At 48.0% G+C, this 18,198-nt stretch overlaps 1 protein-coding gene across 1 annotated transcript in view; it reads left to right on the top strand.

Annotated features, from left to right (window-relative positions):
* Positions 1 to 18,198, top strand: part of naaladl2 (N-acetylated alpha-linked acidic dipeptidase like 2) — a gene marked incomplete at its 3' end in the record, with an annotated part of 362,515 nt that overhangs the window by 204,616 nt on the left and 139,701 nt on the right. Inside the window, exons 10-11 of the mRNA XM_083647387.1 lie at positions 4,170 to 4,357; positions 4,684 to 4,812. Of these exons, the coding sequence (XP_083503513.1) occupies positions 4,170 to 4,357; positions 4,684 to 4,812 (317 nt within the window). The remainder of the gene's footprint in view (positions 1 to 4,169; positions 4,358 to 4,683; positions 4,813 to 18,198) is intronic.

Here is an 18,198-nt window from a genome sequence, read left to right as displayed (position 1 = left end):
TGGATTATGTAAGACGAATTATTTCGGCTATGGCACTTAAGGTGTTAATATGACTGACGTGGCCTCTGTGCATGTGACTGGTCTGATATTCCTGTGTGTTATACAGAAATAACAGACACCGCTTTGAATGCTGTGATTGACCAATCAGGATCGAGCATTCAACCAGGCCGTGTAATAAAATAATAATAATAATAAATCATCATCAATAACTCATCGTGCACCGCTCAACACTCCTCCTATTTATTTCTATATTGTTTATTGGACTGCACCAAATGAATATTCATATGTTGGGGACACTTGTCCCCAAATTGACCCCAGTTTCGGAACGTTTGATGAGTGTGAACGTTGCGTTCCGTTCCGTTCTGTTCTGTGCCCGGGCGCACAACGGGGAAACCGTGACAGGATCCACTTGAAAAGGTGGTCTCATGGGGAGCGCTTTGGCGTGCCCGGGCACGGAACACTTGCGAGTGTTGAAAGCCAACCGTTCCGAACCACATAGACAACACACGGGCGAGGATAAACTCCAGGCATAGTTGATGACGCAAGTGCACTCTGTTTCGTTTTCTGAGCGCGGAAGAAATATTGTAATGTGAAAGCTGATCCAGCGGGGGACGGGGGGGGGTTAATCGTTCCTCTCTCGTAAAACTCTCGTAACGGACAAGCCCGTCTTTTATTGTCACACGAACACCACAACACATGCATGCGGCCACAACACACTCATGCTGACGGTGGCCGGTGAAAAGTGTCCTCTGCATTTAACCCATCCAGGCATGTCCTTTCCTCCGAGGGGCAGGCCAGGAGCAGTGGTCGCTTTCTCGTACAGCGCCCGGGGACCAACTTCGGATGTTGTCGTCACTGGTCAGATGACGATGACGATCTGATCTTCTGCATGTTTTTAGTGGGGGGGTTATATGCGGAGGAACCCCCTGGGGGGTACGGGGAGAACATGCAAACTCCACACAGAGAGAAAGGCCCTTACGACGAGATACCCCACCTGGGCAGTGGGCACTGAAGATATGGGGGGGAACACAACCACAGCGCCCACAGTGTCCCAGGCGAGAATCGAACTCAGGACCTTCTAACTGTGAGGCGCCAGCGCTACCGACTGCGCCACCGTACCCCCTTCCTGGGTGCGGAACGGAACGAAAGCAATCGTTCCCAGTGAGAAAGCACCCATAGAGACATATTATGTCCTTTTCATCTTTGAATGGCAACATGGCTCCCGTCCCCCTGTCCCCGCCCTTCTCTTTTAATTGTTGCTGTGCAGAGGAGTGTCCTTGCCTCACCACCCCCGCCCGTCCTCATACACCCGCGTCCCCTCTGCCGGGGACGCGTTGCTACCTGTCCTGTCCTGTCCTGTCCTGTCCTGTCCTGTCCTGTCCTGTCCTGTCCTGTCCGGCCCGCTCACTCGCTCACTCGCTGCAGGAAAATCACCTTGCTGATTTACAGTGTGATATTAGGCAGCCATAATGGGCTACTAAAGCAGATAATATGAGCCACAAATCTCTGGGCGGAGCGGAGCTGTAACTGCCTGTTGGCGTTGGATCATCCAGTGTGTCTGTTCCTTTCTCATTCATCCCAAGCCGATACAGAGCAGAATGAACATCCAGGCACATTCACACAAGCTGTGTAACGGGTAGGAGGGTTCAGCGCACAATCAGATAGAAGGCCATTTTGAATTAATCTGTAATGCAATGCAGACACAACACTATAAAAAAAAAGGCAAATTAGTTTTTAATTGGTTGCCATATACTGTAGGTCTCCCCGAATGATAAGGACACTTTTATTAATGCAGGTACAGTTTACTTCTCTTATCTAACAGCTTCAGTGTTTTTCCCCCTCCACATGTGGACTAATGGCTCATTTATACTCCATTTTCATACGTAAAATAGATGCGTCCGTTTCAAACGTTATTATCGTCACTAACCCACATACTGTACTTCCATGCGTCTTTCACGTTGGTATCATGTTAAGCAATACATCCACCAGTGGGCAGTAGAGAGCCAAATGTATCAGTGTGTGTGTGTGGTTTTGTTCCGTTTCATGCGTATCCGTAAGCTTTCAGATGACGGACAGAAAACGTACGAAATGAACGCAGCGTACGGACAGAAGGCTCTGTCCGTCTCCGTCTCCGTCTTTAACGTAGAGTATAATTGGGCCTTAACTCTGCCACGTCGACGAGACTAAATCTCAGTTGGAGCCTGGTGAACCGCTGGTGAATTTGTCCTAGCCTTATAATGGCACTGGGAATATGAAATGAGTGAAAAGAGCTGCATGACTTCATGTATGGTTCCCTATTACTGAAAATTACTGCAATCTCTTTTGAATTCTGAACATATCTAGAAAATTTCAAAAATTGAGGCAAATTGCACTTTCACTTACGACTGATTCGCAGCCATTTCTAATAATGGTTGTGTGATTGGCTCCTTGCTGTCAAATTGCTAGCCTGGTCTGCTTCTCTAAGTGCCTATTTTCTCACACAGTCCTCAGCACGGTGTGTTGAACTGATGACTTCTCCTCTCTTCCTCTCATTACCTGTAGGAATCTGCTTTGTGCATCACTCTCCACATTCTGTTATGTTATGTTCAGTTATGTCATTCTGTCTAAGGCATTCAAAGAAGTGTGTGTGTGTGTGTGTGTGTGTGTGTGTGTGTGTGTGTGTGTGTGTGTGTGTGTGTGTGTGTGTGTGTGTGTGTGTGTGTGTGTGTGTGTGCGCATGAGGTGTATGTATGTATGTGAGTGTGTGTGTGTGTGTGTGTGTGTGTGTGTGTGTGTGGGCGGGGTTGTGTTTACTTGACAAAGCGTGCTCAAACACTGCATCTAAATACTGTACATTTTTGTGGTACTTTACTTTAGTGTTTTCATTTGCTAGATTTTCATTCATAGTATTATTCCATTAATTTCCCAAGCAAAAACGTTTACTTTTTGGATCCAAGTACTTTGAAAAACAGAGAAAAAAGAAGGTCAAATCAAGCATGACTATAAGAGCGCCGACTCCTCCAGATACCTGTGATACCTCAAGGCTTGAATGTCACCTTGCACTGAAACACAAGGCTGTCATATTGACACAAAAATAATTAATAGGACTTTTACTTTAAATGGAGGACCTCTCTTCAAGGGTACTGATACACAGAGAGGCAAGGCTAATCTAGAAAACAAAGCATAGCAGGAGGATAGACAGTCATAGTTTGCCTTATTATCCCTGTAGTAGTATTTACTAGGTGTAGTATTATATACTAGAGGCAGTGTTTACTAGGTGTAGTATTATATACTACAGGTAGTATTTACTAGGTGTAGTATTATATACTACAGGTAGTATTTACTAGGTGTAGTATTCTAGAGGCAGTATTTACTAGGTGTAGTATTATATACTACAGGCAGTATTTACTAGGTGTAGTATTATATACTACAGGTAGTATTTACTAGGTGTAGTATTATATACTACAGGTAGTATTTACTAGGTGTAGTATTCTAGAGGCAGTATTTACTAGGTGTAGTATTATATACTAGAGGCAGTATTTACTAGGTGTAGTATTATATACTAGAGGCAGTATTTACTAGTTGTAGTATTATATACTAGAGGCAGTATTTACTAGGTGTAGTATTATATACTAGAGGCAGTATTTACTAGGTGTAGTATTATATACTAGAGGCAGTATTTACTAGGTGTAGTATTATATACTAGAGGCAGTATTTACTATGTGTAGTATTATATACTAGAGGCAGTATTTCCTAGGTGTAGTATTATATACTAGAGGCAGTATTTACTAGGTGTAGTATTATATACTAGAGGTAGTATTTACTAGGTGTAGTATTATATACTACAGGTAGTATTTACTAGGTGTAGTATTATATACTACAGGCAATATTTACTAGGTGTAGTATTATACACTACAGGCAGTATTTACTAGGTGTAGTATTATATACTAGAGGCAGTATTTACTAGGTGTAGTATTATATACTACAGGCAGTATTTACTAGGTGTAGTATTATATACTACAGGTAGTATTTACTAGGTGTAGTATTATATACTACAGGGAAGTGACAGTCTCCTACTCTACACAAGAGGGAGTTCTGTATGGAGGCTAAACTTACAGTCAAAGCAGGACAAACCCAAAGTAAATTTTTGACCGTTTGTTTTTGTTTCTTGTTTCTTGGCCTTGTTTCAGATCGCTATGTGCTGGTTGGCAGTCGTCATGACAGCGACCAGGGAGGCGGGGCCTCGGCCATCGTGACTCAGCTCATCGCCACGGTGACGGAGCAGACCAAACGAGGATGGGTGCCGGATCGCACCACTGTGTTCTGCTCCTGGGGGGGCTCGGCCCTGGGGAACATCGGCTCCTATGAATGGGGCGAGGTGAGGACAAGAGCATGTGTTTTATTGAACGTTGGCTTCGGGATCAAAGTTGACGGGTTTTGGCGTGCGTGCGTGCGTGCGTGCGTGCGTGTGTGTGTGCGTGTGCGTGTGCGTGTGCGTGTGCGTGTGTGTGTACTGTATGAGGTCCAAAGAACACAAGTAACCCAATAAACGACAACAATTGACAAGGACAATAATATAAAAAACTGGGGAGGAGAGGTTTTATTATGATAATAATGATGATGGTGGTAATGATGATCATCTGTGTGTGTGTGTGTGTGTGTGTGTGTGTGTGTGTGTGTGTGTGTGTCCGTCCATCCCTCCAGGATAACAGTGTTGTCCTACAGAGCAGTGCAGTGGCCTACGTCAGTCTGAATTGTCCAGTCAGGGGGACAGAGACTCTCAGAGCCACAGCCTCCCCTTCTCTGCTGCAGCTCACCTCGGACATACAGAGGGTAAGTACTGTAGCAATGTTAATCCTACTAATACTGAAACTGCACTAGTGCCTCCTCTGGTTGGCCGGGGTGCCTGTTCGGGGAGGAGGGGAACTGGGGGGGATAGCATCATTCTCCCACGCGCTACGTCCTGCCGGTGAAACTCCTCGATGTCAGGTGAAAAGAAGCAGCTGGCGTCTGCACATGTATCGGAGGAAGCATGTGCTATAGTCTACAACTCTCCCCAGATCAGCAGAGGGGGTGGAGCCACGACCGGGACAGCAGAGGGATTGGCCAAGTACAATTGGGGAGAAAACGGAATAAATAAATAAAAATAAAAATAAAAATAAATCACTTTTGAAAAACACACCTTCCTCCACATCCACCACCTAATTCTGCCTTAAAGACCACATGAACCCAAGTGGTGCGATGGTCAGAGACATATCAGACTGAAAACAGTCTTGATTGGCATTGGCCAATCCTGCGTGTTCCGCCCCGAAATAGAGTGTGTTGTGGTGCTACGCAAGTGGGCTCCGGGAGAACCAGGCAGCCGGCTGCTTCCGTGTGGAGCGGTGCGGACATGCCGAGGCAAGAGTGCTGCCTGCCGGCTTGGAGCGTCGACTAGCCACGGTAAATACAATATTCCTGGAATGCCAGGTTACAGGCAGTAGGTGGAAATGAAGATTGATTGACAGCTGTCATGTCATGATATGATTGGTTGAAATGGGGTAGAAATGTGATGACGTCACCATACTGACCTTAGATTTTTGTGAATTGTTTGCATACATTATTAAATAGATGCACAGAATACCCAGGGATGTGAACTAAAATCGAATAAAAAGTCATTTTTGGGTTCAGCTCGTCTTTAAACTTCGCTCCTTCTCCTTGTCTTCTATCACCTCCTCAATCTCTTCTTTCATTAGTGTCTTCCTCATTAAACTCCCCCTCAGTTCCCCTCCCCTTCTCTCTCTGTCTCCTCAGGTTAAGGCGCTGTGCATTCTTTATTTGTGTGTTTGGCTTTGTCGCCAGTCCTCAGGGAGCCTGCCAGGCTCCCAGGCAGTACAGCAGGTCAGGGGAGGTCCCTTTAGCCCCCCCTGCAGGCTCCCAGGCAGTACAGCAGGTCAGGGGAGGTCCCTTTAGCCCCCCTGCAGGCTCCCAGGCAGTACAGCAGGTCTGGGGAGGTCCCTTTAGCCCCCCCTGCAGGCTCCCAGGCAGTACAGCAGGTCAGGGGAGGTCCCTTTAGCCCCCCCTGCAGGCTCCCAGGCAGTACAGCAGGTCTGGGGAGGTCCCTTTAGCCCCCCATGCAGGCTCCCAGGCAGTACAGCAGGTCTGGGGAGGTCCCTTTAGCCCCCCCTGCAGGCTCCCAGGCAGTACAGCAGGTCTGGGGAGGTCCCTTTAGCCCCCCCTGCAGGCTCCCAGGCAGTACAGCAGGTCTGGGGAGGTCCCTTTAGCCCCCCCTGCAGGCTCCCAGGCAGTACAGCATTACATTACATTACGTCATTTGGCAGACGCTTTTATCCAAAGCGACTTACAATAACACATTTTTCTGTCTGCAATAGAACAATCAACTATGGAGCACAGTCTATGACAACTACAGCTTCTGAAGGAACAGTGGTACAAGTTTAGGTTAGTGGTACAAGGTTGGTTAGGTTTTTTTTTTTTTTTTTTTTTTTTTTTTTTTTTTTTTTTTTTTTTTTTTTTTTTAATATAAGGAAAGAGAGAGACGAGGTTAGATCAAGAAGGGCCCAGATGGAGCCTGAAAAGGTGTGTCTTTAGTCTTTTCCGAAAGATCGGCAGTGATTCAGCAGTCCTGACCGAAGGTGGAAGCTCGTTCCACCATTGAGGTGCCAGGGACGAGAAGAGTCGAGATCGGGATGAGCGACTTTTCAGCCCCCGTAGCGAAGGAGGGGCGAGGCGACCTGCACTGGTGGAGGAGCGAAGGGAGCGGTGAGAGGTTTGGAACCTGACCATGGATTGCAGGTACCGGGGAGCTGTCTGGTGAACTGCCCTGTAGGCCAGTACCAGTGTCTTGAATTTGATGCGGGCCGAGATGGGAAGCCAGTGGAGCTCCTGGAAGAGGGGAGTGACGTGAGAGAATTTGGGTTGGTTGAATATCAGACGGGCTGCAGCGTTCTGAATGAGCTGGAGCGGTCGGATGTCGGTGGCAGGTAGGCCGGCCAGAAGCACGTTGCAGTAGTCCAGGCGGGAGGAGACAAGAGACTGGACCAGGAGTTGAGTCGCTTCTCTTGTGAGAAAGGGACGGATTTTGCGGATGTTGTAGAGAGAGAACCTACAGGAGCGCGCTGTAGCAGCTATGTTGGCAGAGCAAGACAGCTGGTTGTCAAGGATCACCCCGAGGTTCTTGGCTGTTTGGGAGGGGAGTACAGTGGTGTTGTCAATGGAGATGGAGAGATCTGCAAGAGGGCAGTCTTTTCCTGGGAGGAAGAGTAGCTCGGTCTTACCAAGGTTGAGCTTGAGGTGGTGGGCAGACATCCAGTCGCCAATGTCTTTGAGGCATGCAGAGATGCGAGCCTCGATTTGAGTGTCAGAGGGGGGGAAAGAAAGGAAAAGCTGGGTGTCATCAGCATAGCAGTGATAAGAAAAGCCATGAGAAGAGATCACATAGGCAAGAGATCTGATATAGAGAAGGAAAAGTAAGGGGCCCAGGACTGAGCCCTGGGGGACACCGGTGGTAAGAGGACAGGATCTGGAGAGGGACCCTCTCCATGAGACCTGGTATGAGCGGTTAGAGAGGTAAGAAGCAAACCAGGAGAGTGCAGAGCCTGAAATGCCGAGGTCGGACAGAGTGGAAAGAAGGATTTGGTGGTTGACTGTATCGAAGGCAGCAGACAGGTCAAGGAGGACAAGAACAGAAGAGAGGGATGAGGCCTTAGCAGTGTGAAGGGCCTCTGTGACAGCAAGAAGAGCTGTCTCAGTGGAGTGAGAAGCCTTGAAACCGGACTGCAGAGGGTCCAGGAGGTCATTATGGGAGAGATAGAGAGAAAGTTGTTCGGACGCTGCTCGTTCGAGGGTTTTGGAAAGGAATGAGAGAAGAGAGACAGGTCTGTAGTTGTGAATAGCAGTAGGGTCAAGGGAGGGTTTCTTAAGCAGAGGCTTGACTCTTGCAGTCTTTAGAGCAGGGGGGACAAGACCAGAGGACAGAGAGGAGTTAATGAAGGTAGTGAGGAAGGGAGATATGTTAGGTGAGATGGTTTGGAGGAGAGAGGAAGGGATAGGATCGAGGGGGCAGTAAGTGGCTCGGTTTGAGCTGATGAGTTTAAGCACTTCCTCAGGAGAGAGAGGAGAGAAAGAAGGAAATCCAGGGACAGGGGGCTGAGGAGCAGGATTGGAGTCGGGAGTGTTAGTGAGGGTGGCTGGAGGATGGAAGGAGGAGCTGATGTCGTCCACCTTTTTTGTAAAGAAGGTTACAAAAACGTCAGCAGAGAGGGAGGAGGGAGGGGGAGGGGAGGGAGGGTTGAGGAGCGTGGAGAAGGTGGCGAACAGTTTACTGGGATTGGATGCAGAGGACTGGATTTCAGAGATGAAGAAGGAGGTTTTTGCTTTAGAGACAGCATCAGTGAAGTTTGAGTGGATAAGGTGGTAGGAAGAGAGATCCTCAGGGAGATGTGATTTTCTCCATTTTCTCTCAGCTGACCGAAGCTCAGTTCGATAAGTTCGCAGAGATTCAGTCAGCCAAGGAGAAGGGGGAGAAGATCGGGCAGGCTTAGTGGTGAGTGGGCAAAGAGAATCAAGAGCAGAGGAGAGAGAGGAGAGAAAAGTAGTGGAAGCCTCGTCAGTGGACAGGAGAGCAAATTGCTCGGCAGGGGGAAGTAGGGAGAGGACGGTAGAAGAGAGGGAGTTGGGAGAGAGAGTTTTTAGGTTGCGTCGGGTGGTGGTAGAGTGGGGGGGAGATGGGTGGGAGGAGGGGAGGGGGATGGGAAGGGAGAAGGTGATAAAGTGGTGATCGGATACAGGAAGAGGGGTCACAGTGAGATTAGAGGTGGAGCAGGATCTCGTGAAGACCAGGTCAAGCACATTCCCTGCTTTGTGGGTAGGAGGAGATTGAGAGAGGTAAAGGTCAAAGGATGAGAAGAAGTTAAGGAAAGATGGAGATTGTAAGGTTACTGGCTGGAAGTTGAAGTCTCCCAGAAGGATGAGTGGAGTACCATCCTCAGGAAAGATGGAGAGGAGGGTGTCCAGCTCGTCCAGAAAGTGACCAAGCGGACCAGGCGGGCGGTAGATTACCACAATGTTGAGCTTGATGGGTAGGGATACGGCAACTGCATGGGACTCAAAAGATGAGATAGACAGATGAGAGCAGGTCTGGGGAGGTCCCTTTAGCCCCCCCTGCAGGCTCCCAGGCAGTACAGCAGGTCTGGGGAGGTCCCTTTAGCCCCCCCTGCAGGCTCCCAGGCAGTACAGCAGGTCTGGGGAGGTCCCTTTAGCCCCCCCTGCAGGCTCCCAGGCAGTACAGCAGGTCAGGGGAGGTCCCTTTAGCCCCCCCTGCAGGCTCCCAGGCAGTACAGCAGGTCAGGGGAGGTCCCTTTAGCCCCCCCTGCAGGCTCCCAGGCAGTACAGCAGGTCAGGGGAGGTCCCTTTAGCCCCCCCTGCAGGCTCCCAGGCAGTACAGCAGGTCTGGGGAGGTCCCTTTAGCCCCCCCTGCAGGCTCCCAGGCAGTACAGCAGGTCTGGGGAGGTCCCTTTAGCCCCCCCTGCAGGCTCCCAGGCAGTACAGGAGGTCAGGAGAGGCCCCTTTAGCCCCCCTGCAGGCTCCCAGGCAGTACAGCAGGTCAGGGGAGGTCCCTTTAGCCCCCCCTGCACTGCCATCAACTAACTAATTAGTGGGAATAGCCAGGTCCCACTATGACATTTAGCAGTAATGAAGCGAACAGACAGCCTCTGCCCCTGCCAGTGAAAGACGTAATGAAAAGAGAGGGAAGGAGAGAGAGAGAGAGAGAGAGAGAGAGAGAGAGAGAGAGAGAGAGAGAGAGAGAGAGAGAGAGAGAGAGACTTTTGATGTCACTTAATGAAACATCTTTCTCGTCAAAGAAGAGGAATGAGATCAGTTGAACTTCTGCTTCTGAAGTTATACTTTTCATCCTATCACGCTGCTTTTCATCCTATCATGCTGCTTTTCATCCTATCACGCTGCTTTTCATCCTATCACGCTGCTTTTCATCCTATCATGCTGCTTTTCATCCTATCACGCTGCTTTTCATCCTATCATGCTGCTGTTTTTCATCCTATCATGCTGCTGCTTTTCATCCTATCACGCTGCTTTTCATCCTATCACGCTGCTTTTCATCCTATCACGCTGCTTTTCATCCTATCATGCTGCTTTTCATCCTATCATGCTGCTGCTTTTCATCCTATCATGCTGTTTTTCATCCTATCATGCTGTTTTTCATCCTATCATGCTGCTTTTCATCCTATCATGCTGCTTTTCATCCTATCATGCTGCTGTTTTTCATCCTATCATGCTGCTGCTTTTCATCCTATCATGCTGTTTTTCATCCTATCATGCTGTTTTTCATCCTATCATGCTGCTTTTCATCCTATCATGCTGCTGTTTTTCATCCTATCATGCTGCTGCTTTTCATCCTATCATGCTGCTTTTCATCCTATCATGCTGTTTTTCATCCTATCATGCTGCTTTTCATCCTATCATGCTGCTGTTTTTCATCCTATCATGCTGCTGCTTTTCATCCTATCATGCTGCTTTTCATCCTATCATGCTGTTTTTCATCCTATCATGCTGCTTTTCATCCTATCATGCTGCTTTTCATCCTATCATGCTGCTTTTCATCCTATCATGCTGCTTTTCATCCTATCATGCTGCTGTTTTTCATCCTATCATGCTGCTGCTTTTCATCCTATCATGCTGTTTTTCATCCTATCATGCTGCTTTTCATCCTATCACGCTGCTTTTCATCCTATCATGCTGCTGCTTTTCATCCTATCATGCTGCTTTTCATCCTATCATGCTGTTTTTCATCCTATCATGCTGCTTTTCATCCTATCATGCTGCTGCTTTTCATCCTATCATGCTGCTTTTCATCCTATCATGCTGCTTTTCATCCTATCACGCTGCTTTTCATCCTATCATGCTGCTTTTCATCCTATCACGCTGCTTTTCATCCTATCATGCTGCTTTTCATCCTATCATGCTGCTGCTTTTCATCCTATCATGCTGCTTTTCATCCTATCACGCTGCTTTTCATCCTATCACACTGCTTTTCATCCTATCATGCTGCTTTTCATCCTATCACACTGCTTTTCATCCTATCACACTGCTTTTCATCCTATCATGCTGCTTTTCATCCTATCATGCTGCTTTTCATCCTATCATGCTGCTTTTCATCCTATCATCCTATCATGCTGCTTTTCATCCTATCATGCTGCTTTTCATCCTATCATGCTGCTTTTCATCCTATCACGCTGCTTTTCATCCTATCACGCTGCTTTTCATCCTATCACGCTGCTTTTCATCCTATCACGCTGCTTTTCATCCTATCATGCTGCTTTTCATCCTATCACGCTGCTTTTCATCCTATCACGCTGCTTTTCATCCTATCACGCTGCTTTTCATCCTATCATGCTGCTTTTCATCCTATCATGCTGCTTTTCATCCTATCACGCTGCTTTTCATCCTATCATGCTGCTTTTCATCCTATCATGCTGCTTTTCATCCTATCACGCTGCTTTTCATCCTATCATGCTGCTTTTCATCCTATCACGCTGCTTTTCATCCTATCACGCTGCTTTTCATCCTATCATGCTGCTTTTCATCCTATCACGCTGCTTTTCATCCTATCATGCTGCTGCTTTTCATCCTATCACGCTGCTTTTCATCCTATCACACTGCTTTTCATCCTATCACGCTGCTTTTCATCCTATCACGCTGCTTTTCATCCTATCACGCTGCTTTTCATCCTATCACGCTGCTTTTCATCCTATCACGCTGCTTTTCATCCTATCATGCTGCTTTTCATCCTATCACACTGCTTTTCATCCTATCATGCTGCTGCTTTTCATCCTATCATGCTGCTGCTTTTCATCCTATCACGCTGCTTTTCATCCTATCATGCTGCTTTTCATCCTATCACACTGCTTTTCATCCTATCACGCTGCTTTTCATCCTATCACGCTAGCTGCTTTTGGATCTTTTGTCGTGAGGTTTTGGCAGCAGCATCACCAACGTTTTGAGGGAATTTATGTTTTTGTGCAGATGACAATTGGCCAATGGCATCCTATCCACAAATACCCACTGGTAATTTCCCTGCTGTAAATCCTATTTGTTATAGCCAGGGGGAACTTGGCCTGGAGTCCAGCTTAAAGCTGATTGGTTATCTCTTTTACTATATGAGGCAATTTCTCACTGGATTTGAATGTTTTCGCCCACAGTGTGAAGACCTTTTCATCCCAATTCACAACACCCAGAGCAAAGTGACAACCGTCTTATTGCTGCATTCACCTTCTTCCACTGACTTTGTATTCACACCGGCAAGGTTTGTTTCTTAAAAGTGAACAGTTTGCAGATGCAGAGTTGTCAGAAGGAGGAGAGGCTTATTTGGCAAAGACTTAAGACTACTCAACCATAACTTCAAACTATGCACATTTTTGATGATAGCATAATGAAACACCGCAAAAGCAATGACTTGTTCGGTCACAATGAGTCCCATTTCCTCTCTTAACTATTTCTCTCTCTCTCTCTCTCTGGTCATTTCTCCCTATCTTAGTCTATCTCTCTTTTTCCCCTCTGTCTTATCTCTATCTATCTCCTCAGCTGCAATATGCACACTCTTAACAAAAATGATTATACACTATCATCAGAAAATTGGTTCTTTAGGTTTGCAACATAGCAGAACCCTAGCGTTCCAAACCAGCAGATTTTTGTTGTTGTTGTATTTGAACAAATCCGAGGGTCCGCTGCCTCGTTAGGGCTCCGTATGGAACCACTATCCTAAGCAGAGAATCCTCCATGAATCTCTCCTCTGTTTCTACCGTTTGTTTGCCCTCGTCTCGTCTCGTCTCGTCTCGTCTCGTCTCGTCTCGTCGGACCTAATTGTCCGTTGGGTGGCAGCTGTATCTCTGGCGCGCTCTATTCATCACGCGCTGCGCTCGCTACTCTCCCCCACCTCCCAATATTTAGAGAACCGGCTTAAGCGTGCCATTAATCATGTTTGTGCACTGGCCGTAATGCTTCCTACTTATCTTACTTCGCCGAGACCTGCCCTCAAAGTGGAGATGCTGCCGCGCTGATGCTTTCCCAATGGCTGCTCGAGAACCAATTATAATACAAATAGATACTTCTTCTTTCTTTCTTTCTTTCTTTTTTTGAGGGGGGGAGGGGGGGGGGTACACGAGGATGGGGAGGGGAGGAGTGAGATGGAGAGAATAAGGGAAAGAGGAAGAGAAGGGAAACAAGGGGGTGGCTAGAAGAATACAAAACAAATTGCGAGAATCCTGTGGTTTAATTGGGTATTGTTCCCGAGATGTGTGTGTCTGGTTTGCTGCGCGCGCGTGCGTGTGTGTGTGTGTGTGTGTGTGTGTGTATGTGCGTATGTGTGTGTGTGTGTGCATGTGTGTGCGTATGTGTGTGTGTGTGTGCGTATGTGCATATGTGCGTGTGTGTGTGCGCGTGTGTCTGGTTTGCAGTCAGTGTGGGTGGCTGCTGCCCGGGTGCCTCCATTTGAAAACAAATGCTTGTCAGGAGACCGCTCATTGTTAGACTGAAAAAGGACCGGAGTGGCAAATCCGTCATCCGTCCTCTCTCCTTGAAATGGCCATGGACCCGCCGCGCGCACGTGTGTATGAGTCTATACGCTCACTCGTGTTTGTGTGTGTGGATATATCTGTGTGTGTATGTGTGTGTGTGTTTTTGTGTGTGTGTGTGTGTGTGTGTGCGTGTGTGCGCGCGTTCAATGAGCTCCATCGGCTAACTCGGGTGCGATTTAACCCCCCCCCCCCCCCCCCCCCCCCCCCTGAGCAGCACTGTGTGTTGTGGGCTCAGTTTGTCGTACATGCTACCGTGCGTCCCGTGCAACAGAGGCTCTTCGTCATCATGGCATGATCTATTACTGCCCGTGTGCTGCGCTCATATAGATGCTTCAGCCCAGGAGAGTTGCTGGCATGTGTTTCGCTGAAACCTTGTTATCACAGTGGCAACGTGCCACTGATAGTTATAGGAGGGGGGGGGAAGAGTTGCAGTTGCTAGACTTTTATGTAAATATCCACTTACAGTATCAGGATAAATGGCAAAGTGGAGGAGCTGCAGCAGCAGAGGAGAGCATTATACCATCCCTCTTGATTGAGATGATGTAGATTCACCTTGTTCTCCTCACTTAGGTACGCTCTACTCAACCCCATGACCTCCACCATGGCTACCGCGTTAGATCACTGGCTTTGCTGGGGAGGCTAAGCAGGTCTGACTGTGGTCATACAGTCCTTGGATGGAAGTGGTGTTGGAGGACCAGTAGGAGGAGGTGCTCTTCCCTCTGTGTCTCGTGAATAATCTCCCCATCCCCAATGCCCCAGGGCAGAGACAGGGACTCTGCGCTGTGAGTGAGCACCGTCCTTCATATGAGATGTTCAGACTGAGGTCCTGACTCTCTGTGGTCATTAAAGATCCCATTGGCACTCTTTGCCCGAGTAGGGGTGTAACCCCGGTGCCCTGGGGCTCCCGATGTAACATTGGTGCCCTGGCGGGTGTAACCCCGGTGCCCTGGGGGGTGTAACACCGGTGCCCTGGGGGGTGTAACACCGGTGCCCTGGGGCTCCCGATGTAACATTGGTGCCCTGGCGGGTGTAACCCCGGTGCCCTGGCGGGTGTAACCCCGGTGCACTGAGGGGTGTAACCCCGGTGCCTTGGGGGGTGTAACCCCGGTGCCCTGGGGGGTGTAACCCCGGTGCACTGAGGGGTGTAACCCTGGTGCACTGAGGGGTGTAACCCCGGTGCCCTGGGGGGTGTAACCCCGGTGCCCTGGGGGGTGGGGTGTAACCCCGGTGCCCTGGGGGGTGGGGTGTAACCCCGGTGCCCTGGGGGGTGTAACCCCGGTGCCCTGGGGGGTGGGGTGTAACCCCGGTGCCCTGGGGGGTGGGGTGTAACCCCGGTGCCCTGGGGGGTGTAACCCCAGTGCCCTGGGGGGTGGGGTGTAACCCGGTGCCCTGGCTAAATTCCCACACAGGCCTTCCTTTCATCATGGCCACCTAATCATCCCTCCTTACTTAATTGGCTCTTTCAGTCATCTACTCTCCACCGTGATAGCTAATGTGTGGTGAGTGTTCTGGTGCCAATGGCTGCCGTGCATCACCCAGGTGGGTGCTACATATCGGTGGTGGTGGGTGAGTCGAGTTCTCACCACTGCACACCACCACCCCCCCACTTCTGAGCTGTCATTCTGTTCAAACTCAGAATTGCCCACCACTCACTGGCCTGGTGGCTTATATACACATGAGAAGCAGGAGAGAGTCAGCCTGGTGGCTTATATACACATGAGAAGCAGGAGAGAGTCAGCCTGGTGGCTTATATACACATGAGAAGCAGGAGAGAGTCAGCCTGGTGGCTTATATACACATGAGAAGCAGGAGAGAGTCAGCCTGGTGGCTTATATACACATGAGAAGCAGGAGAGAGTCAGCCTGGTGGCTTATATACACATGAGAAGCAGGAGAGAGTCAGCCTGGTGGCTTATATACACATGAGAAGCAGGAGAGAGTCACCACTCACTGGCCTGGTGGCTTATATACACATGAGAAGCAGGAGAGAGTCAGCCTGGTGGCTTATATACACATGAGAAGCAGGAGAGAGTCAGCCTGGTGGCTTATATACACATGAGAAGCAGGAGAGAGTCAGCCTGGTGGCTTATATACACATGAGAAGCAGGAGAGAGTCACCACTCACTGGCATGGTGGCTTATATACACATGAGAAGCAGGAGAGAGTCAGCCTGGTGGCTTATATACACATGAGAAGCAGGAGAGAGTCAGCCTGGTGGCTTATATACACATGAGAAGCAGGAGAGAGTCAGCCTGGTGGCTTATATACACATGAGAAGCAGGAGAGAGTCACCACTCACTGGCCTGGTGGCTTATATACACATGAGAAGCAGGAGAGAGTCAGCCTGGTGGCTTATATACACATGAGAAGCAGGAGAGAGTCAGTGGCCTGGTGGCTTATATACACATGAGAAGCAGGAGAGAGTCAGCCTGGTGGCTTATATACACATGAGAAGCAGGAGAGAGTCAGTGGCCTGGTGGCTTATATACACATGAGAAGCAGGAGAGAGTCAGCCTGGTGGCTTATATACACATGAGAAGCAGGAGAGAGTCACCACTCACTGGCCTGGTGGCTTATATACACATGAGAAGCAGGAGAGAGTCACCACTCACTGGCCTGGTGGCTTATATACACATGAGAAGCAGGAGAGAGTCAGCCTGGTGGCTTATATACACATGAGAAGCAGGAGAGAGTCAGTGGCCTGGTGGCTTATATACACATGAGAAGCAGGAGAGAGTCAGCCTGGTGGCTTATATACACATGAGAAGCAGGAGAGAGTCAGTGGCCTGGTGGCTTATATACACATGAGAAGCAGGAGAGAGTCAGCCTGGTGGCTTATATACACATGAGAAGCAGGAGAGAGTCACCACTCACTGGCCTGGTGGCTTATATACACATGAGAAGCAGGAGAGAGTCACCACTCACTGGCCTGGTGGCTTATATACACATGAGAAGCAGGAGAGAGTCACCACTCACTGGCCTGGTGGCTTATATACACATGAGAAGCAGGAGAGAGTCACCACTCACTGGCCTGGTGGCTTATATACACATGAGAAGCAGGAGAGAGTCACCACTCACTGGCCTGGTGGCTTATATACACATGAGAAGCAGGAGAGAGTCAGCCTGGTGGCTTATATACACATGAGAAGCAGGAGAGAGTCACCACTCACTGGCCTGGTGGCTTATATACACATGAGAAGCAGGAGAGAGTCACCACTCACTGGCCTGGTGGCTTATATACACATGAGAAGCAGGAGAGAGTCACCACTCACTGGCCTGGTGGCTTATATACACATGAGAAGCAGGAGAGAGTCACCACTCACTGGCCTGGTGGCTTATATACACATGAGAAGCAGGAGAGAGTCAGCCTGGTGGCTTATATACACATGAGAAGCAGGAGAGAGTCAGTGAATAATGCTGATGGGAAGTTGCTCGCTGTCACTACATTCTGTCGAAATGCAAGTTATCACCAGGAGGCAAATGACCGGCAGCAGCCATCTAAATGCTGCTAAATCTTTGTTGATGCTGTTCGTCTAACTCTCGCGGCCACCTTGGGCGGGTAGCCAGCCATTATTTAGATATCCTATTTGATCCAAACAATTTAGTTGGCTGGTGAAATTGTGAAAGCAGCTGACACATTCAGGCATATAACAACCGTGCACGGTCCGGACAGTGGAGGAAACATCACATCAACATATCAAGAGAAAGCTCTGGTTACCTTTACCTTTAAAGGGAACCTTACAGGTTACATTCTCAATTCAGTACATAGGGGGATTTCAGGATCTACTCCAGTCCTCTGTGTGCTCAGAAAGGCCGGTGTAGCAAATTATGGTATGAAAATAGAATAACGTGTGTAAGATTATGTTGTTTCTTTTTAACATTTATTCATGCTGAACTTGCACAAATAAAAATCTCTTAGTATTTATCAGTTCACAGTGACTTCAAGAAAAATAAGTTGAAGTAATAAAAAATATATATATATATAAATATTCTTTTAACTCAAATTAATATTCTGTTTTGGTTTACATGCCAATGGATGTGATTTGTTCTGCCTGTACCCATGAATAAATAAATGAATAAAGAATAAATAAATAAACGTGATCACAAGCAAAGACAAGAAGAATAAATTATTTGGAGTTGTAAATCAATTCAGAATCTTGGAAGATCACAATTGTGATTCTTATATGAATCGAAGATTATTATTATAATTTATTTATTTTTGAGGGGGGGGGGGGTTTACCCCTACCGTACCCTACCCTACTCTGCAATTTGAGATGCTGTTATATCTATGGTTGCAATTGCAATTGACTGTAGTGTCTCCTAATAAGCACCCTACTGCAAACCTGTTGTGTTCACTGCAGGTCAGTGACAAGAATTTCATCTTCCGGACGATGCAGAAAGGGACAAGGAATGGAGCTTTTAGGTCGTCATGAAAAATTTGCTTGAAATGGATAAATGTACAACAATATGGGACGATAATTCAAAAATGGCAGGGGTTATTACTGTTGAAAGTTGTAATAAATTGTTATAGCAGCCTGTTGGGTATAATTTAGAAAATGCCAGATCTTAATAGCAACATGCATTATTCACCAGCGTTTCATTAAGCCAGTGGATGTTGACTGTGCATGACT

Source organism: Poromitra crassiceps (assembly GCF_964638095.1).
Source record: "Poromitra crassiceps genome assembly, chromosome: 12".
Classification (NCBI taxonomy): Eukaryota; Metazoa; Chordata; class Actinopteri; order Beryciformes; family Melamphaidae; genus Poromitra; species Poromitra crassiceps.
Note: the sequence above shows the minus strand (reverse complement) of the source record. Positions and strands in the feature narration are given on the sequence as shown.